General features: G+C 25.2%; 4 protein-coding genes across 16 annotated transcripts; 2 read left to right on the forward strand and 2 right to left on the reverse strand.

Annotated features, from left to right (window-relative positions):
• Positions 1-1,809: 1,809 nt before the first annotated feature.
• GluRS-m (putative glutamate--tRNA ligase, mitochondrial) lies at positions 1,810-7,202 on the reverse strand. Of its 7 annotated transcripts, XM_033339784.2 has the most exons (11): positions 7,021-7,202; positions 6,334-6,436; positions 5,234-5,361; positions 4,841-5,075; positions 4,108-4,303; positions 3,816-4,030; positions 2,858-3,080; positions 2,589-2,749; positions 2,348-2,514; positions 2,086-2,243; positions 1,810-2,004 (listed from the first exon to the last, which is right to left on the reverse strand). In XM_033339784.2, exons 3-11 carry the CDS (start codon positions 5,331-5,333, stop codon positions 1,924-1,926), a joined length of 1,536 nt encoding a protein of 511 aa, XP_033195675.1. In that variant the 5' UTR covers positions 5,334-5,361; positions 6,334-6,436; positions 7,021-7,202; the 3' UTR covers positions 1,810-1,923. The 7 variants fall into 7 exon arrangements, with proteins under 7 accessions (XP_033195675.1, XP_033195676.1, XP_076474987.1 ...); XM_033339785.2 differs by lacking the exon at positions 6,334-6,436; XM_076618872.1 differs by lacking the exons at positions 6,334-6,436; positions 7,021-7,202 and adding an exon at positions 6,244-6,315.
• Su(z)12 (Polycomb protein Su(z)12) lies at positions 6,637-12,387 on the forward strand. Its single transcript, XM_033339748.2, has 9 exons — positions 6,637-6,856; positions 7,973-8,019; positions 8,519-8,702; positions 8,795-8,886; positions 8,983-9,175; positions 9,279-9,644; positions 9,737-10,065; positions 10,139-10,392; positions 10,465-12,387. Exons 1-9 carry the CDS (start codon positions 6,757-6,759, stop codon positions 11,138-11,140), a joined length of 2,241 nt encoding a protein of 746 aa, XP_033195639.1. The 5' UTR covers positions 6,637-6,756; the 3' UTR covers positions 11,141-12,387.
• Positions 12,388-12,756: 369 nt separating this feature from the next.
• On the reverse strand, positions 12,757-14,792 carry LOC117159711 (methyltransferase-like protein 22). Of its 6 annotated transcripts, none has more exons than XM_076618875.1 (6): positions 14,470-14,792; positions 14,004-14,156; positions 13,772-13,900; positions 13,508-13,693; positions 13,259-13,426; positions 12,757-13,184 (listed from the first exon to the last, which is right to left on the reverse strand). In XM_076618875.1, exons 2-6 carry the CDS (start codon positions 14,074-14,076, stop codon positions 12,898-12,900), a joined length of 843 nt encoding a protein of 280 aa, XP_076474990.1. In that variant the 5' UTR covers positions 14,077-14,156; positions 14,470-14,792; the 3' UTR covers positions 12,757-12,897. The 6 variants fall into 6 exon arrangements, with proteins under 6 accessions (XP_076474990.1, XP_076474989.1, XP_033195712.1 ...); XM_076618874.1 differs by having other exon boundaries at positions 14,004-14,259; XM_033339821.2 differs by having other exon boundaries at positions 14,315-14,792.
• Positions 14,793-15,809: 1,017 nt separating this feature from the next.
• Pdi (protein disulfide isomerase) lies at positions 15,810-22,745 on the forward strand. 2 transcript variants are annotated; one of them, XM_033339788.2, is made up of 13 exons: positions 15,810-16,170; positions 17,074-17,405; positions 17,499-17,636; positions 17,717-17,947; positions 18,037-18,408; positions 18,493-18,621; positions 18,704-18,790; positions 20,051-20,257; positions 20,336-20,474; positions 20,559-20,887; positions 21,241-21,582; positions 21,967-22,258; positions 22,317-22,745. In XM_033339788.2, exons 1-13 carry the CDS (start codon positions 16,023-16,025, stop codon positions 22,568-22,570), a joined length of 3,000 nt encoding a protein of 999 aa, XP_033195679.1. In that variant the 5' UTR covers positions 15,810-16,022; the 3' UTR covers positions 22,571-22,745. The 2 variants fall into 2 exon arrangements, with proteins under 2 accessions (XP_033195679.1, XP_033195678.1); XM_033339787.2 differs by lacking the exons at positions 20,051-20,257; positions 20,336-20,474; positions 20,559-20,887; ... (1 more) ...; positions 21,967-22,258; positions 22,317-22,745 and adding an exon at positions 18,869-19,015 and having other exon boundaries at positions 15,853-16,170.
• Positions 22,746-22,788: the final 43 nt, after the last annotated feature.

Raw genomic sequence — 22,788 nt, forward strand, 5'->3', positions numbered from 1 at the left:
TTACCTAGTATGATAGAAAAGGTCTATAATATTATATATCTAATAACTTACTTTTATCCTACATTTATAGAATTTTTAAAGTATGATAAATAATATTGTATAGTAGAGTATATTGCTACTAGTAAAAAAGTTAATATAGTTTTAATATTAAAATAATTATTATGCAATTCACATAAATCAAAAACACAATGATATTCATATAATTTATGTTTATACTCTAAGACAAAAATATGTTTATCTCCATCTTTTCTTTGTATATGATATGACTTAATATATGTATGTCATTCAAATAATTTAAAAGAGAAGGTATATATAATAAACTATTTTAATTAATTATAATGAAATATACACATATCCAAATAAAGAAAATCTTCTTCAAAGATTGTTTCATTTCCCTTTTATCCTTTTGTTTCTGTTTAGATGTATTCAGATAAAAATTTTTTTCTTAAGAAGATATACTTTATTCATCTAGTATTATATTATTGTAAACAGAAATATTAAATAAATGGATCAAATTATGATTGTCCTTTTCACAAATGCAATATAATTTATAGTTTCATTACACTTAGGATATTTTTCCTAATATAAGTATATTACAATTTATAACTTAAATATTTACTATATACATTTTAGTTTGAAAAAAATTCATTGGTACAAGTAAACAAAGGATAACAGTATATTTTATACATATGATATGAAAACATTGAAATGCACAGTTGATGCAGTAGATGCTTGCTTACTATATTTTATATGTATATATTTTTATAGAAACAAAATCAATCTATATCAAAATAATATTATTTAAGATTTAATTACATAATAAGAAGATATTAGAAAATATTTAAAATACAATTTGCTTATTTCATAAATTACTAAGCAAAGGCTGATATACGATAAAATATTATTATATTATTATTATTAATTCCATAAATTAATATCTTTATGATAGGTTTTATAGTTACAATAAATTGCATAGTAATTTTGTCTATACATATGTAAGTAATTTTATATTTAATAAATTTCTTATTGTCTGGGAATATTTCAACGCACATTGTGTATATAAATTCAATTATCATGGAAAAATATTAGCAAATATTTTTTCACATTAATTAGATGCATTTAAAAAATATTGTAGTTTATATTTTTAAACTGTCATTATAAGTTTCAATATCTATTATAGTAAAAATCCTTTTATTTATATTACATGTTATATTTATGTTATATTTTAGAAAGCTTTCTGTAATTAGTAATATATTATAATTTAATTATAATTTCGATTGTATTAGAAAATTGAACATTTATTTAAAGATACAAAATCAATCCCAATTATCCCAGGGAATTGAAATGTAACAACTGTAAATAATAAAACTGTAAATAATTTCATCCGAAGTTCAAATTACATAACTTTTAAATTATATATTCAGGTTTCATTTCATTATCAGATAGGTTTCATATAATTTAGTCTTATAATACTATAAATCTCTTGAGTTTTAGAAAGTCTTACATAAGATTACTAATATCAACATATTTAATGTATTATTTAAAAATAGATGTTCTTATTCAAAGAAAATATAATTATATAATATGACATTATATAAATTTCTTTTATTTCCATATATATGTTTCTGTATCTTAATATGCATTATATGCAAGTTATAGATAACATAAAAATAAAAATATTTATATGTTAAACAGCTAAAGAAATAGCTTTTTATGTGACCCATAACATACAAAATTAAATGATTTTAATATATTTAAAAACATATAAAATACAAACACAAACATAAATAACAAAATTGACTAGATATATAAAATTTGTATTCTATTCAAAATTATTTTTATTCTACGAATAATAAAAAGTATTAATTTCAAAATGTATTGTTAATTATAAATTTACAAATATATGTGACCACATTTTTATTTTTAGGAAATATAGCGTTTTATTCTTAACACTGTAGAATCTTTCCCCAAAACTTCCATCATTTCAGAAACTGGTGGACCCTCCTAAAAATGTAAATACATATATTATATAAATCAGTATTAAATTTATAATGAAAAAATATAATTAGAATATTTTATGTTTACCTTTAAACCACTAAGTACAAAACGTAAAGCTTTCATCAATGTTGGATATGAAATTTCATGTTCATTAGCAAATTCTTTTAGGTATTTATTTATCCATTCTTTATTAAAATTTTGAATTTCAGTTTCAATCAATTTCATACTTATTATTTTAAGCGCATCTATAAAGAAAACCCGTTTTAAGTGTATAAAAAAAAATAATGGATTCAATTATACTACATGAAACACTCAGTAATGTTTATATACAAAGTATAACAAATTATACCTAATTTACATCCTAACATAGTGTCATCAAATGATGTGGTTGGTATATGCCATAAAAAGGCCAACTTTGGAGATACTAGATCACTTAATTTTGATATTCTATGCTGTGCCCATTTTAATACAGAAATAATATGATTGTCGTCTAATTGTAAATTTCCATCAGTTTGTCTAAAAATATCATTGAATATGTTGTTAAAGCTCTAAATATAAATAAAAATTAGCACTAGACAAACCATACATACCTATTTGGGAATGCTTCTATGACTAACGTTTTTATTCTTTCAATTAAAAATGCATTATTTTTTTCATTTGCTAATAATTTTGCTATCTCTATCCTATTGAATTCTAATAGTTTTGGAGGTGAAAGTTTATTAGAACTTACTTTTATTTTAGAAATATTGAACTGAAATAATTAAAACAAACTAAAGTAAATAATAGAAAAGCATGTGTAGTATGATTTATATTGAATACAAATATTTTGTATAAAGGATATAATATAAAACATAAATACTTGTTTGATTAATTCTTCATAACTGTCAATGTAAAGAGCACCTCCTTTATTATCAAAACCACCACCAGCATGTGTAACATAGTTTAAAACTGCTAATGGAAAAATTCCCTCTTTTCTAAAGGATTCTATACTTATATCGCTTTGCCTTTTTGATAATTTTGATCCATCAAAGTTTAATACCAAGGGTAAATGTCCATATAAAGGTGGAGTCCAATTAAAAGCTCTGTAATAATTACAATTATTGGTGATAATCTACAATTAATGGATAATATCGTATAATAAATTATTTATATTTAAATGTTTAGTAAAGGATATGTAGTCATGTCATATTCATAAAATATGTATGAAATACATATAAATGTTATATAAACATAATTTTTTTTTATATTCTATATAAATACAAAAAAAAGTTTATCACAGGTAAATAAGATTTTCTTAGTACATGTAATTAATCTATTTAATCAAATAATTATTAATTATAATATCTAATATCTAAAGAATAAAGAAGATAGTTTAAATTATTATTCATAACTTATTATTAAATAATTACTAATTTGTTATATATATTTATTATTTAATTACTATATACTAATTATATATATTTAATAATTATTTAATAATAAATTTAAAATAATAATTTAAACTATTTTCTTTGTCCTCATATACTGAGATAACTGTTTATTATTTAGATATTGTACATGTAATAAATACTTGTATTCAAAAATATAACACATTCTAACATATTTTATTGTTCATCATACCATATTGCACAATACAAGTAATTAATAATAACCATAATTCTACAACAATACTGCATAAAATTTGAATCTTATATAAATATTCTACTTTTAAATTGAAAATATCTTATAATTATATATGAAATTTAAAAAATAATACTTTACAGGTACTAACAAATATTAAAATATTTACAAATTTTGTTATAAATTTTAGTACTTACTTGTACATCATTATATGTTTAGATGTGGATACTTGCCACTCAATTCCTCTTAATACATGAGATATTTCCATAAGATGATCATCAACAACATTTGCAAAATGGTAAGTTGGATAACCATCTGTTTTGATAATAATGGGGTCTCCTTCCCTTTGTGCAATATCATGTTCTATTTTACCATATATTAAATCATCAAAGCTTTCTATTCCAGCAGATAACTACAAAAATATAGATAAATATATAAAAATATAATTAATCACAATATATGACATCATGTAATACCATTTTTCAATACCTTAAATCTAATACAAAAAGGGGATCCCTTATCAAGTTTTGCTTTTACTTCATCGTTGCTTATATGTCTACATCTATTATCATATTTAGGCACTTCTCCTCGTTTTATTGCTTCTCTTCGCAATAATTGCAATCTGTTTTCTGTGCAGAAACAGTAATATGCAGATTGATTATTTATAAGTTTAAGCACTTGGTCCCTGTAATTTAATGAATAATGGTATATTATTAGTTTTCTAGTATCTATAAGAATCTTTGTCTATTAAAATAACAAGTGAAATTTAACTTTATTTTATAAAAAATATAGGAAGTCATAAACAAATAATTTAAATTTAATTTATACTATATAATATAATATAATTTAAATAAGCAAAAAATACAACCATTATATGTATTAAAACTCTATATTTTTAGCCAAAATACTAATAAATAGAAATTAGTTATGTTACAATAATTATTTGAAATTAGGTGATAAAACAAAATATAATTATGTTTATTTGGATTTTGTTACATATATGCTTTAATGGACTTACTTGAAAAATGTTCACTAAGCTTTAAGTAAAGTATACTTTAAAGTATAAAGTAGCATCATTATATCTAATAATTTTGTAGAAAATAATTCATAATATCACTTGGAGATATCTATATGAACACAACATTTATATTACATTTACATATATGTAACTACAATATAGTATTTATTTGAATACTTATATAAATGAAAATTTTCAACGTACTTGTATATTTCAAGACGTTTTGATTGTATGTAAGGCCCGGCAGGTCCACCTCTTATTGGATCCTCATCAGGTATGATTCCGGACCATAGTAAATCACATTGGATTTTTTCTATTGCATCAGGTATACATCTAGATTGATCAGTATCTTCAATTCGTAAAATAAATGCACCATTATTAGCACGGGCAAATAAATAATTATATAATGCAGTTCGTAAACCTCCTACATGTAACGAACCTGTAATAATTTTTACATATTAATATATTTATATATATATTACATATTAATATATTTTTTATACTGTATTAAGCAAGATAAATAAAAAAATATTACATATGATGATTTAATATTCTATTATATTGAATTTTATAAAGATGAATAATCATATTACATACCAGTTGGACTAGGTGCAAATCTAACTCTTACTTGTACTTTTTTAAAGAACCGTTTTTGCATAAACAGAACATTTGTAATACGGAATATGTTGTACTTCATCGTATTTCTTCACTGAATTATATTAAACCTATAATTTAAATTTCACTAAAGATCATTATACAAATTATACTGTTTAATACCATATTACAGAAGCATAAATTAGGATTATATAAAGCATACCAACATCAAGTTTTGTTTTAAGATTCACTCTTTATCTCCAATATTTTTCAAACAAACAAGAATAAACTATTAATATCATATAATTTATTTACACTTGCTTTGACTATTCACTAGGGGGTACACATGTTTCAAATGTGCTTTCATACAGGCATTTTTATCTCTAGTAAAATATTTTATGTTGACCAACCTTGTAAAGTTTTCCCAAAAGATATAAAAGTAATTTCTTTTAAAGTTTAGGATCACAACTATATAAAGAATTTATATAACTATAATTTATAATATTTACATACATACACTAATCAATAACGTTACAGGATTACAATATAAAATTAATTTATAACAAATTTTATTTGTATCAATTATTATTTGTATTTATTATTTATTTGTATCAATATTTATATTTTGATTTTCTACTCTATAATATTTAGCAACGGCATAGAAATGATTTATAAAATTTAAAAGAAATGGAAAGCATAATATATGATCTGCAATGCATGCGTTTTAATGCAATTATATAAATTCTGCTAACATACTCCTTTTATTATGATATCTGCTGTTATATAGAAGTTTAAAATTATAGTTAAAAAATAACGTTTTCATTTTTTTTTTTTTGTTAAAAAGAAATTACTTATAGTTTTAATATATATACATCTCTGATGGCTGGACAAAAGTATATATAGCGGCGTACAAAAGTTTCTGATTAGATAGATTTTTCACTTTAGATCCCAAAAGCGGTATTATTTATAATATAATATAAAAATTCTTTAGAATTTTAACAAGTATTACATACCTATATAATAGTGTTCACGTATTATATCATGTTCTCTTACTTATCGTATTTTTATACCTAATAATACTTAAAATTCTTTTAGATATGTACCTTTCGAATATAAAGTGAAGATATAGTATGACGTCATGATATTGTTTTTCCGTTGTTGTAACGTTCTATGTTTTTCTTTTTACTTTTATTTTACTTCTTTCATCTACAATCCAAATACACTACATATGTTTGCGGATATATATAAATCGAATATGATGTAGTTTTGATATGTTGTCAATTTTCATATCGAAAATCGAACATCTGATCTTACATTGCATTTTAAGGAAACAAATTATTTTTACATTTCGCGCGATATGTATTGGTAATGAGTGATTGGTTCGTTTAGTTATTAATAATGATATAAGGGTGCGCTTTAGTTGCAGGCTAAGCGCCGCAGATTTCGCGCGGGGCGGGTGTTGTCATTAGATTTTCACGTGACGAAAGTGAATTGCCGTAAGAAATTTGACAACGAATCGTATAAAAATGCCGCCGAAAAAGCGGGAAAAAGAAGTGGACGGGCAGAAAGGTCCTCGAATGGATCAAATTCAAGCAGACCATGAGCTATTTCTACAGGCCTTCGAAAGTAAGAACTTTCTGTTATCATTCCTTTTTCCTCTATTTTTCTGACTTCAAAATTAATTAATATCTCGATTTATAATAACTAAATGGTCATTGATCATCACTTTTTCAATATTTATTACAAATATTCAAAATGATCGTACATAACCCCATTTGCTAAGAACGTACCGAGCGCCGAATCGCGCGTCGTTCCACTCCGTTCCCTCCTTTGCTTCAATTCGTGGACACCTGTCATTCTCTCACCATGTTCCTATTTAGTGTTTAATTTAAAAAATTAAGTCAATTATATGTGATGATTAAATAAATGAAGTATGTATTATTAGGTTTAAATTATTTTTCATCAATGCAACTTTTATTTTAATATTTTGATATTTTTTCTCAACTAATGGATATCTTAGTTTTGTAGCAAAATATCATGTACTTAATTTATTAACACTCATGTTTAATTCGACCACAACATGTTGTTGCTTTTATTTAAACATGTCAAAAAATATAAGGAAATTTTCTAAATAAATAAATACATTATTAAGATTAAATTATTTTTCAACATTGTGATTTTTATTTTAATATTTTTTCTCAATTAATATATATCTTAGTTTTGTAGCAAAATATCATGTATTTAAATTATTAACACTCATGTTTAATTCAATCACAACATATTAACTTTTATTTAAATATGTCAAAAAATTAAGAAAATTTTCTAGTAACTAATTTAGTGTAATAGAATTATTTTTGTTTCTTTAAAGGTACTTATATTTTTTTAATAATTTGAGACATAGTGCAGTTTTATTTTAGAGTAAAATGGGATCAGAGAGGTTTAACCTGCATAAAGCGTAACAACTGTGAAAGAATGCAGGCTTCTCATATGGAAACAAGAATAACCTAATCATCATTTCCCATTTTTCCTTAAAGAAGAATCATATACAATTTTTGATATGTATCTCTTTTAACTCCTGCAAGGATCATTTCACTTGTGACAAAAATGTTAACCTCTGAGCCATCTGGAGGAATTCAATTGAACTATATTCTTCTTTTATTTAATTTATTTGTATTTAAAAATGTTTAAATTATATATTCTTATTCTTGCTATTATATAATAATTTTATGTATCATTTTTCAGAACCAACCCAGATCTATCGATTTCTACGCACAAGAAACCAAATTTCAGTGAGTAAAAGTAAAATAAATCTATCTATATTTTATATTTTATTTTAATTGTTAATTATCTGTAGTTTAATGTCTCCTCAAAGTGTTAACTGAATATTTTAATATTTATTTGTATTCAAAATGTCCAAAGTATTAGATGAGAGTGAAATGGTAAATACTTGTAGACAAGTAAATATGAATGAAAGTGTATTTGGTACAATTTTTTTGTACTAACAGTTTAGTGAATTTTTCTTAGCTTGTAATAAAATGAAACTTAAATTCTACAGTAGAGTGTTTGTGAACATTCCTGCAATATAATTAAAGTTAAAAAATATTTTGAAACTTTTTATATTTGTTTTTTATGATTGAGAACGGTAGGTATATAAATTTATTATCTTATAAAGCTACTTTATAGTTTATTTAAAATAAAATGAAATATATTTTATGCTCTGTATCATTTTGTTTATACAAACTAATAGAAATATGATAATGTAAAACATTTTGTGTAATTCTCTTTTAGCCAATATTTCTATATAGAAACTTAACTTACATGAGGCAACGTATGTCTAGAAGCCATAAATCACGTCGGGTGTTTAAAATTGACATGATATTGGAAAAATTAATGTCAAAAAATAATCAAGGAGAAAACCCAGGTGTTCGTGGATACATGACTCTTACTTTTCTAGGTTTTTATGATAAAAAAGGTAATTGTGAAATAAGCTCTGGTACCTAAATGAGACACTTCAAAGATTTAGCATATTGAATTAAATTTTTCTTTATAATGGTAATGTTACAGTTGAAACGCCTCAAGATCCAGTAAAGGTAGAAACATTATTATTGAAAATATGTCACAAAAAAAGAAAAGATGTGAGTTCACCAATTATGCAGGCAAGTATGACTTTTCAATTACATAATTTGTTAGAATGGAATAAATAAGTAAGATTGATAATTGCTGTTAAATAAGCGAACATTTTTTAATTTTAGGTTTCTGTTGGCACAAGTGAAGTTCCAATCAATCCTTGTGAAAATCAACCACCTCCAAAGGCACCTACCATATCTATACCTAATGAATCTTTCAGTTTAAATAATGGTCATGTAGCGAAAACTTATATGCTTTTACTTAGAGTATATTGTACGTCCAATACTGGCTGCCTTATGCATAACTGTGATTTAGATGGTTAGTTAACAATACATGCACACACACATATACCATGAATTACTTTAGAGAGTATACTTTCATAATATTTGTTTTCCTTTTCTTTCTCTCTTTTTCTCGTTAGAACCAGCTCAAAAGCGTCGCAAGTCTTCTACGGGTTCAATTAAAGCTGGAGGAGAAGAAATAAAGTTGTATGGTTCTGAACTCATAGTGTATGATAAACACAACCGATGTTTGTTGACTGATGGCGATTATGAACTAGGCTTACAAGAAGTACAAACCAATATTCGATCTAGCCCAAAGAAGCACAGCTCTTGGGAGTCTGTACCTGACATCAAGGAATGTGGTCCTTTTGAAGTATTCAGCAAAGGACCAACATTAAAGTTTAGGCTTAATTGGACGACTGAACCAAGTAACGGTTTAGTTGATAGACCAACTCCAATTCATTCAGTACCAAATGGTGATAATAAAGAAAATCGCTCAGGAAATAGTAAGTTTTCTATCCTTTTCTTTTTCCACAGAAGAAGAAATATGTATAAACAGGATAAAAAGAAGATAAAATGTTTCATAAAATAATTTCAGCTGGTCTAGAACGTTCTTCCACAAATAATAATAATAATAGTACCAATAATAACAACAATAATAATAGTAATAACAACAATAACAATAATCCAACACTGCCAACACCTAGTCCTCTAAATTCCTCAAGAATGACAACTAGTGAGAAAACGGACACTATCATGGGTACACAGCAAATAGTTTATCAGTTCCTGTATAATAATAATAGTCGCCAACAAACAGAAGCTTGTGAAGATTTACATTGCCCTTGGTGCTCATTAGACTGTGGAAAACTTTATTCTCTTTTAAAGCACTTAAAATTATGTCATTCGCGATTTACATTTACGTATGTGGTAAGTGTTTAAATATATGCATTACAAATCTGTGACATTAAAGTACTATAAAATAAATTTTTTATTTTAATAGCCAATTCCACAAGGTGCTCGCATAGATGTAGCAATAAACGAATGTTATGATGGCTCATATGCTGGTAGCCCTCATGAATTAATTACACAGCCATCTAGTATAGCATTTTCAAGAACAGGACCGACGAGACGTACAAGTGTAACAAATATTTTAGTATGTCGCCCAAAAAGAACTAAGCCAAGTCTTTCTGAATTTTTAGAGCTTGATGAAAATGAATATGAAAGCCAAAGACCTTATATTACAGGACATAATAGGTACAACAGTTAACTAAAATAAATGTCATTATTATTACATACAAAATATGTTGCTCATGAAATTTCTTGTAGGTTGTATCATCATACTGTTACGTGTTTACCCATATATCCAAAAGAAATGGATATTGATTCGGAAGGAGAAAATGATCCAAAATGGTTACAAACAAAAACAATGATGATGATAGATGATTTTACAGACGTCAATGAAGGAGAAAAAGAACTTATGAAAATGTGGAATTTACATGTCATGAAATATGGCTATGTAGGAGACTGTCAAATACCACTGGCTTGTCAAATGTTTCTAGAAACTAAAGGGAAAGAATTGCTCATGAAAAATTTATATCGTAATTTTGTTTTACATATGTGTAGTTTGTTTGATTTTGGTCTAATTAGCCCTGTAGTTTTATATCAGACTATTCAAAAATTACAAGAAATTATGAAAGAAGGAGGCGAAGATAGTGATATTCGAAAAGTTTTACAAAAGTCCCATGAAGCTCAAGTTGAAAAATGGCTTAGTTCAGGTTGTCATGCATCTTTAGATGCTAATAAACAAAATAGTACAAGTACTAAAATAAATTTTAATAGCGATGGATCAAATTCTAATGCAAGACGGAAAACTTCTTTACCACTTAGTTCACCAAATTCACAATCTGTAAAAACGACAGCATCCATCCACAATAATGTTAGCAAATATGCTAATATGATGACTACATCATCAAACAAGACTGTAAATGGAAGTAGTTATTAATAACCGTTATACATACGTTAATCTGCTAATTGTACGTTTTTGTACAGTATTTGTTGCAAAGGATGTAATTGCGATTAGAATAATTGACATTATAGCTACTTGATAATCATTGCTCTAACTACTAGATCAATTTTCTATAAATTTGAAAGTTTTAAATGTAAAAGTGAAACAAAAGACAAACTTTCAGATAAATATAATGTGAATAATTCATATAGTTCTAATTGAAATTCTGGAAAACAATTAAGTATGAAGAAAAAATTTATTTTGAATATACGTAACCGAGAACCTTGTTTCGTAAAAAAAGATATAATGTACCCGTTCTTTCTTGGTCTAGTCAATGATGCCTTTTATGTATCTAACTTTCTGAACTTTTTATTTGCTTAGTAATATGTGAAAATTACATTGCCTTATATACTTTTGATTTTTATAATTTGAAGAACATAATATTTTAATATCAAAACTGGAAAAGTGACAAATTAAAATTATTAAACAGAATGTTACATTTAAATATAACTATCATTTTGGAAATCAAGGTCACTGGATAAATCTTGTATATTCATGATCGGGAATGATAGACTATTCTTTTATATGATAAAACAGTTGTACCTCCTATGGAATGTTAATTTAAATCATAATCTTATAGATTAATATGGATAAATTTAATATCTGAGGATAATATGAAGTTGAAAAAACTAGCACATAATCTATTAAAAGATGGGACCTTGGTACAATTACTTCAGATATTTCTTGTAAACTGAGGCTGTAAATTATAAGTTTTACCCCAAAGTAAGGAATACACTGTTATAAAAAAGTGCCTTTGTAAAGCGGGAGAATTTGAATATGAGAGTGACTGTCGCCAATATATGACTTTTGCATTGAGTATTTATACTCATTTTAATATGTTGAATGTTTGTATGTTTTTATTTAGCAAAGTTTTTTGCCGATTGTCGTTCTTTCAGATAAATTTATGAATGAAATTTAGTACGTTACAATGAATTTATTCTCTGTGTAATATACACAACTTTACTGCCGATGATCGTTCGAAGAAGCATTTACATTCCCGTACGTAATACGTGACGTTTCTTTATAACGTAACTAGGTGAAATCTTGTTTAACTTTTTAACAAGTATTGATTTCTAGCAAATCTGTTTTCTTCGAACGACTTTGATCACTGTCCATTAATATTACTACTTATGCTAGGTTGTAAATAAAAAAATACAATAAATTTAGAAACATTATAATTTAAAGTGTTCGCTGCTTTTATTTGAAATTATTCAAATTTTTTGTTATTTTTATTTCTTTTTTATCATAGAATAATAACATATTATAAAATATATTTCAGTGGTAATTATAGTACTCCTACGGAGTAATCTTTCTTTCTAATTTTAGAATGTGAAATATGTACATATATACCGAAATACATGCATACATAGACAGCCACTAAAGATATTTAAGAAAAATACATTTTTTAATGAAATAACTAATTATGATATATATACAAGTATATATATTTTTGTCACAATTAAAATGAAAACAAGGATAAAAAGGTCTTACTTTCATTCATAACGTTATAATAAGTTGTATTAAAAGTTTTCAAAACTTCTCTGATATCCATATATAAATATTTTCTCTAAATTTATTTAAATTTAATGTACAATTATAATATCTATGAACACATTATATTACTTAATACTGTTTGATATTTCTCTCATGTTCATGGATTAGTTACTATACTATATGTTATATGTTCAATTATATTATTTACTTAACTTATTTTTTATTTTTATGAGAACCATCTGTTCTAATCTATTATATTTGAAATATTGTGGAAAATCTATTTTAATATATTCAACATGCCAATTAAATTGCTTTACTTTAACAAGATCTAAGAATTCTTCATACATTGGAGCAGTAGTTTCCATATTGGCTGTAGTAAAAACATATCTTTTCTCCAAAGTAATATAAACAACTTTCTGTACATTTGAATTTAAAAGTTCTGTTAATGTTTGAACAAATCCTTTTGTTACGGTTTCATCATAAATTACTGTAAACATAAAAAATCATTAATCATATCTATGTTATTTTTATTTATTGTAAAAATATAAATTTATAACTTACCATCAGCAGCTAGAATAATAGCTGGTTCATCTATTCTTTTTTTGTAAAATGTAGGCCATTTTAAATTCAAGAAATCTAATCCTTTAATGTCAACTTTAGACTTAATATAAGCTTTATTTCTCATAAAATTTCTATGTATTAATTTCAATATCCCTTTTACATCAATGTCTAAAATGTAAGAAATACATTTACATTAAATATATGTGAACAATATTTAGTGTAATAGTATTATATTACAAACTTTATTACCTGTACAAATTACTTCTTTTGCTAGGAAACTAGCTACTATGCTAGTTAAGCCAACTCCAGCACCTAACTCTAGAACTACCTTATCCCTGAATAAATCAGGATTGGATAAAATATAATCAGCTAGTAATAATGCACCTCGCCATACTTGCAATCCAACATATTGTAATTCTGTAGATATATGGTGTTCTAAAAATATTAATATATAATTTATTACATTAAATAATGTTTTCTGATATCTGGTTAATTCTATATATAAATTTATACCTATTAATAATTTTCCTTCTTGTTGCCTATCTATATTTATATCATCATCATTATCACGAGTTAAGTCATTAAGACATTCTGGTTTAATCATATAAGATGGATACTTAAAAATAAAGCTGGATATTACATCTATAAACATATCTTATGATTATATATCTTGTTACGGTCATATAAAAATTAATACCACGTATTAAATATGACATTACAGAAGTTAAGAAAGTAATAAACTTACTGTCATTTTTACATTTTATATAAGAATTTTTATTTTCTGTAAATATTTCTGATGTTACTGTATACAATGTCATCTTTGTTAATAAAAATCCACTAATATGTAAAAATGATTTTAATTGTCTGTTTTAGATCACCGCATATGTATCTAATATTTCTAAGTCAAAGAAATAATGTCAATATAAATGATCTCTGAACATTATACTTGTTAATAAAAAATAATAAAGCTTGATTTACGTATAATTGATACACATTTCTATCTAAAAAATAATTAAATACTGTTAAATATAATTACTTTTCAGTATACCTGTTTACCTGAAATGTTATGCTTTTATGATGAAGTTTACATAATACAATATTGCACAATGAATACATAGTTAAACTGTGACTTATTGTTTTAGACAGTTATATTATATTTGCGCTTATGTAATGTGTTATTGCATATAAATATAATTTCTGAAATATTTTACCGTTGTATATTGTAATATCGTAAAGTAATTTGAATTAGAGGTCGGTTGAAATTAGAAAAAACTGTGTATGTCGTCTTTCTGTAGTTCGTGTACATTTAAGAGCGCCTATGTGACTAAAGTCACCTAGTTCTTACAGTGATGTGAGAAAAACAATAAACAACGTTAGAGCAGAAGGACGGTTTCGTGTTTTAAGGGGGGATGACCGAGAGGTCAGAGTATGCAAGTCGAAAAGTGTGTGTGTTGCGAGAGTCAGAGTTGATCGAGACATCGAAGAGTAGAGTTGAGAGAATTGATCGAATTGTCAGTGTGTAGAGTTGTTAGAGTTGCTAGTGAGAGAGAGAGAGAGAGAGAGAGAGAGAGAGAGAGAGTTAAATTCGTTGTGAGGAGAGTTGCCAAATAACTCCACGATACTAATAATTTCCACGATACTACAATATGATTTTTGTAATAAAAATATAATAAATTACTAAACGTATTTTGAAACTTTTATTTAATATGAACAATTCAGATATTTTTTATTATTAAGCTTTTTGAAATTGAAAAATTAAAAATAGATTGTGAAATTCAACGTTATAATTTATTTATAGGAGGAAAAATATTTTATTTGTTACGATGTACAAAACTTATTACATTACATAAAAAATATTATGAATAATTTTTCTTTATTTAAATATTTTACTGAAAATAAATATAGTAAAATATTTGCTTTTTACATATATATACAATAAATAGAGATTTAAATTTTAATTATTATATATATTTGAATTTAAATATTTTACAAAGGGATTGATATTTCAACCTTTTGAAATTGGATAAATGCATACCAATGACAAAAATGTAAAGTAAAATGAAATTTTTAAAAAATTTTTTAGCAAGAGTAAAGAAGATATTTCACATATATATTACCTTGGCAGATTATTATAATAAAAATACATATTAAATATTAAAATACTTTTTTATTAACTAGTGGTTACATATTTTTTATGTAAATATACATCATTAGAAGCTGTTATTAGTTTTGTAAGCCATGACATTATTACTAGAAATAGAACGGTATTTGGAATTCGGAGTAACAGAAACAAATAAGTACTCTTTGTTTCCTTCATACTTAATAGTATGATATTATAATAATTATATATATAATATATTGAAAAAGCAAAAAAATAATCGTAAATTTGAATTTATATTAAAATAGAACGCAAAATATATTTATCTTCTCTGTGAAGTGATAAAATAGTATGATTAAAAAATAAATTGATATCCTAACCCTTGTATAGTAATCTTAACATTAACATCCTACCGGATTCTTGAACTTTTGCGTCGACCAATCAGCAACTCCCACGATGAATGTGATGCTGATGCCACGCATTAACCACGATCTACCAACTGTATAGTTCTCTGCATCACTGTATTTGATCACTTTGTCCGTATTCTTCAACGAATGGTGTCGGTGACTATAATCTTAATATTGGAGCGGTAGAATCACCGTATTTGCTGTATTTATACCTGTCGTAGCATAACTTATCAAAAAATAACATTGTCTCCATTTAAAGATGAAGTTCTTTGCGTTAATATTTACAGTGACTTGTTACCTTACTTTTACTTTTGCGAAAATTGAAACTGAAGACTCGGTTTTGGTACTTACAAAAGATAATATCGCAGAAGCTATCGGACAAAATGATTACGTGCTTGTTGAATTTTGTGAGTAGTAGTTTTACATTTTCTTTTTAAACAGGTTTCTTAATTATATTTAATGAAAAATTGCAATATTTATTTTATTTGATATTTTTATGCATTTAAAATATAATTGAAGCTGATCCAGATGCTTGGTTCTTACACGTCACCATTTAGGAGCCGGTTTTTAAGATCGAGCACACTTGTTGACATTATTTCATTTTTATTTCATAATATATGATGGAATGTTTGTCGAATGAAATGAATATATGATATGAATGAAAAACTTTTATATATAAAATTTATATATAAAAATTATATATAAAATTTGTATATATAAAATATATAAAATATATGAAATTATTTATTTTATGTCACGAATATCGTGCAATTCATTTAGAATTATATTCATAATCCTATTAAAAAATATATGTATACTCCATATTGATGGCTTACTGCACAAATATTGCATATCCACTTTCTGTGGAATTTGAATTTTATATGTAACAAATAGTTCTTAACCATTTAGTACTCACTTTTGTCATTTTATGTTCCTAAAAGAGATCAATCCACAATTTGCAACCAATTTGATAATAGCATTGATAAAGATAATACAATACAGTATATGTGCAATAAGCCATCGATATTTATTTCGGTTAAATAAATATATAAGTAAAGGATGTACAAGTTACGATAAAATATATAAAAGTTTATTAAATATTTTGAATAATTAAATTTAATATATGGATAAATCTTTTGTATGTGCTTTAAATTGTGATCTATACTCTGTTATTACTATACTTGCTCAATTTTTAAATTACAATTTTATAATATAGTGATGACTTTTTAACATAATAATTAATTGCATAATTATGTCACAGAAACATATTATAGTTACATTAATAATTTTTTATGATTTTTAATATTTAGATGCACCATGGTGTGGACATTGTAAAGCTTTAGCACCTGAATATGCTAAAGCAGCCAAAAAGTTAGAGGAGGGTGGTTTCTCTGTAAAATTAGCTAAAGTTGATGCAACTGTTGAAACAGAATTAGCTGAGAAGCATGGAGTTCGTGCATATCCTACCCTTAAATTTTATCGTAAAGGTTCAGCTATTGATTACAGTGGTGGTCGTCAAGCAGATGATATTATTAACTGGGTAATAAAAAAGACTGGTCCAGCTGCTAAAGATTTGCCAACAGTTGAAGAAGCTAAATCATTTATCGAGGCACGAAATGTTGCCATTGTTGGGTTCTTTAAGGTATTATTAAAATAACAATATATTTGTTTGAAATCTTTGTTAATTGTATTATAAAACGCAAAATGTATATATGTATTTAATTATGTTAATTAGGATGCAGAATCAGATGGTGCAAAAGTATTTTTAGAAGTTGCTAATGCTGTTGATGATCATGTATTTGGTATAAGTAGTAATGAAGAAGTTTTCAGTCAATATGGAGTAGAAGATGGTAAAGTTGTTTTGTTTAAGAAGGTACATTAATTTTAATTTATTCTATTTTTCTTTATAGATATGTTAATAATATCATATATGTCATTTAATATTTGTTTTAGTTCGATGAAGGCAGGAGTGAATTTAATGACGAACTTGATGTTAAAAAATTACAAAACTTTATCTCTATACATGCATTGCCTTTAGTTGTTGATTTTAATCAAGATACTGCACAAAAGATATTTAGTGGTGATATTAAAAGCCATCTGCTTGTCTTCCTTAGTGAAGAAGCTGGTCATTTTGAAGAATATGTAGAAAAGATTAAAGAACCAGCAAAGAAATTCCGTAAAGAGGTATGTACAAATATAAATAATGTAGATATAAAGTAATGTATATAATAAATAGTATCATCATAATAATAATATTTTATGATATTGTACAGGTTTTGTTTGTAACAATTAATGCTGATAAAGCTGATCATGAACGCATTTTAGAATTCTTTGGTATGAAGAAAAATGAAGTACCTGCTATGCGTATTATACAACTTGAACAGAATATGGCTAAGTACAAACCAGAAAACCCAGAATTATCTAGTGAAAATGTTTTGGAATTTGTAACTGCATTTGTTGAAGGCAAATTGAAAAAACATTTGCTTACACAAGATTTACCTGAAGACTGGAATAAGAAACCTGTAAAAGTTCTTGTTGGTACTAACTTCCATGAAGTTGCTTTTGATAAAACGAAGAACGTTTTAGTTGAATTTTATGCTCCATGGTGTGGACACTGCCAACAATTAGCTCCTATATATGAAGCAGTATGTTTCATTTACATATTTTTCACTTTTGCAACTTATAAAATGTTTTAACAAATATTTAAATATAATGTGATACATTTCTAGCTTGCAGAAAAATATAAAGACAGTGAAGATTTAGTTATAGCAAAAATGGATGCTACTGAAAATGAATTAGAAGATATAAGAATTGTTAATTATCCTACGATTACTCTCTACAAAAAAGAAACAAATGAAGTAACGATTTCAGATTTATTAATATTTTAATGTTTATAACAATCTTAACATATATAAGCATCCTAAATTGAATAAATTTTAGGCTGTATCATACAAAGGTGAAAGAACACTTCAAGGACTTTCTAAGTTCATTGATTCTGATGGTACTTATGGTCAAGCCCCAGAAGAAGTTCGTAAAAACTTTTAATTCATTTTAATTGTATTGTAATAATATAAGATTATAATTGATTTTACGTCATTTTTACAGGCTCAAGAAGAAGATGAAGATGATGATGTGCCAAGAAAAGATGAATTATAGATATATATCATTATAAAAGAGCAAATTTAATAATTTCTCATAACTACTGTTTATAAACTTTGTAATTCTACTTGAAAGATATTAATTTATAGAAGACTTCTTAATCATTCATTTCTACTTAAATTTATGAGTCAAGTTCTTTCAAATTATATAATTAATTGCTAAAAATTTATTTACAATTTTCCATATGTTTATATATATGCATATACATTTACATATATATATGTGTATATAAACATAAATATATGATTAGCATATTTCAATTACAATATATACTGTATCTGACTGAGTTTCTAATGTGATAAATTGCACATATAGATAAAGCAATTTATTTTGTACGTTTTAGGTTTAAAATATATTTTGTCTGAATGTCTGATATGAAAATGAACTGTACGTCAAAACATTCTTCACAATTAGGGCAAATACGTCATTGGTATCGTTCTTATATTTTTTTGTAACTTTGCCCTCTGAGAATTATAATATTTAGATACAATACCTTTATCTTGTGATGTTGATGTATGAAGGACGTGACATATGAAAAATCATTAAGCTAAGATTTCCGCAAAATCGTAAATCGTGTTTTATTTTTATAAGAAAACTTTGTTTTTTATTAAGTAAACACACATACGCGTTCGTACATTAAACGCATATTAAAAAATATCTTTAATACAGTAGGGTAGCTATTTTAAATGATCATATTATCAAAATTTATCGTTAATAAATACATTTCCATTCACAGTATTTATAAAACTATAACGGTTTTATGAACATTTAAGGTAGAAACGATTTTAATGTTTTTCTGAGTTTAGTTAAGTAAAAATTTTATAAAATGAATTATATATATATATTTACCTTCATCTCATTTCCACAAATAAATCCATTAAATCACAATATCTGTTTTACTTAATAATATGTTAAAGAAGGTAACACATGTATTAGAAAGAATTGTAAAATATATCATAAATATATTGTATCTACACGGTATTTTAGTACATAAGAAAACCAGTTAACACTTTGAGTGATATATCACTTTTTTATTCTCTTCTATACTATTCTTAATCTGTAATCTATCTTATGTAACTGATATGTTAATTGAATTTTTATTCACCGATTTTTATCTTTGTTTGTTAGAAACAGCAAGATTTGAAAATAACAATGGAAGACTCGTTTAATTTTTCGAAACTGACTAAATTTTTATATCAAACCTTGGTACTTACAGAAGAAGTAAAGAATGTATTAAAATCAAATTGTGATGAAGCAATGTATTGTTTAAAACCATGGTACACGGAAATACATTCTCAACAAGAAGTTAATAAAGATATTTGTACTTGTGTCGAAGTAAGGCCGTTATAATATAGTTGTTTTATATAATTTTTTATATCAAAATTATGTTAATTTTTTTTTTCTATTTAAAAGTCCAAAGATGAAGTTCAAGAAATTGCTGCAGATATTAGTAGAACATTGATACAGACACAACAATTGCGGGAAAAATTATCTTCTAATATCACGGGAAGAAAAACAAAATATTATGCTTATGAATGTTTCCAAGAAACTGGTAAATATTTAAAGAAATTATTAAAGTTATTTAAAAAGCAATATATTCTTTATCTTACTTAATTATTACGTTTGTTATCAATAGTAGGAAATAAAAAACAAAAAAAGGTAAAAAGTTTAAATATAAGCAATAAAGATAAATATTCGAGACAAGGCCTTTCTGGTATAAAATTAAATGTTGAAAAAGCAAGTATTGATAAGGGAGTACAAAATGAAGTAACACAAAGAGATGTACATATGACATCTAAAGAAACCAAGAATGCTAATAAACAAACAATATTGCACTCAATGAAATCGTCAGAAAGCAAGAATTTTCTTGCAATAAATAAAAAGAATATTAAAAATATAACGGTCGTTAAAGACATTAATCGCAAAATGAAAAATGATGTTAAATCTAATACTTCCATAACAGAGGTAACTTTTTGTGATACATGTATATGCATTATTACGCATTAATTATATTCGTCTACTTTAATAAAATTTAAAATATAGTAATTTTTATCATGAAGTTTATCATATATTCTATTTACACAAAATACTTTTATTTACATAAAGGTTGTATATATTTAGTAAATACTTGAATATAAAATATCATAAATAAACAATGTTCTAAAATTTTGACATTTTTTAGTTTCATTATGGTTTAAGATATTTTACATACAGTAAAATATAAAACAATATCAACTTTTTTATTATATGAGTGTCTCCAAATTTAATTATTGCATACTTAATTAGTCGCTATTTAATATATTTTTGTTTTTATACAGTCAAAATGTATCAAATTTGGTCAAAGAAATTCTGCAGCATCAACTAGTGAATTGAAATGTCTAATACGGAAAATGTCAATTAAATCTGATAATTGTACACTTCCTAATGAATATAGAATGAAGTGTCCATTACACGAAGATACAATTTCACAACGTACTTGTGGACAAAATTTAACACTTAGGACTATTGTAGATAGTTTAAATACAATTGATATCCCTGAAGAAATAATTAAGTCACTGAGAGTTTATCATACATATTTGAATACTGAATGTACAGAAAGATCATTCAATGAAAAACAACAAAAAGTGTTACATACATTTTTGCTAGAATTTAATAAAATGGTAAGTAAATATAGAATTTATAAAAGTAAACTATATATATCTATATATATACAGAGTGGTTGGTAACTGGTGGTACAAGCGGAAAGAGGGTGATTCGCGAAAAAAGAAGTCGAAAATATAGAATAAAAATTTTTCGTTTGAGGCTTTGTTTTCGAGAAAATCGACTTTGAATTTTCGCTCGGTACGCGTGCGGTACGTTATAATGAATCTCACTGTAGATCGTTGTCTCGATGGAAAAATTAAAAATAAAAAAAAATTAAAAAGAAAATTGTTATTCTATATTTTCGACCTTTTTTCGCGTAGAATCACCCCTTTTCCGCTTGTACCACCAGTTACCAACCACCCTGTATACTCCATATATAAATATGTAAATGTATATTACAGGATGAAATTGCACAAAACCAATTAGCACACAAGAGTTATATAGTAACTGCACTTCTTAAATTTATTTCTTTATTTCAAACTCTTTCCTCTAAAAACATAGGGATTGATGTAGAAGATATTAGATCACTGTATACAAAATTAAGATCTGCATGGAAAATTTATGAAATGAACGAATTTAAAAATAAACAAATTTTTAGAAATGATATATGCAAAACACTACATACTATTTCTAATATAACAGAATGCATGTCAAATGGACTTTGGAATCTTTTTTATAATCAAAATCTTGAAGGTACAATTGTATTCTTTTTCATAATTAATATGATATTTTATCTTAGTTTGTTTTCTAGGGATGTCCAAAATATGTTGTATGCGTTACACAAATAAAGATCAGTTATTACTCTTCTTTGATGTAATGCAACAAGTACAACATATACAATACTATGATGATTTAATGAAGATTATTGCAGAAGATGTGCTTCCTAACATGAACATCTTTCTTGATTGTACACAATTAGAATATGTAAAAATGTATAAAATGATTTCTATTCTTTACCAAGGTTTAAATCCAAAAATTCCTATTTTAGTAAGAACTGATAAATAAAGATATTAAAATTTCTTATTATTCAGAAATTGAGCATTGATGCATTTATCATTTATGTTACTATAGCAACTAGAAAACAGAAATATATTGGTATTATTTATACATGCAGTGTACGATTTCAATGTAATATACTGACATATTTTTTAATATCAATAAAGTAAATCTAAATGATTAATTTATAAGTGATAATAATAAGTGTTATTTTAATTGTTTAATAA

The sequence above is a fragment of the Bombus vancouverensis genome, chromosome 5, assembly GCF_051014615.1.
Source record: "Bombus vancouverensis nearcticus chromosome 5, iyBomVanc1_principal, whole genome shotgun sequence".
Classification (NCBI taxonomy): Eukaryota; Metazoa; Arthropoda; class Insecta; order Hymenoptera; family Apidae; genus Bombus; species Bombus vancouverensis.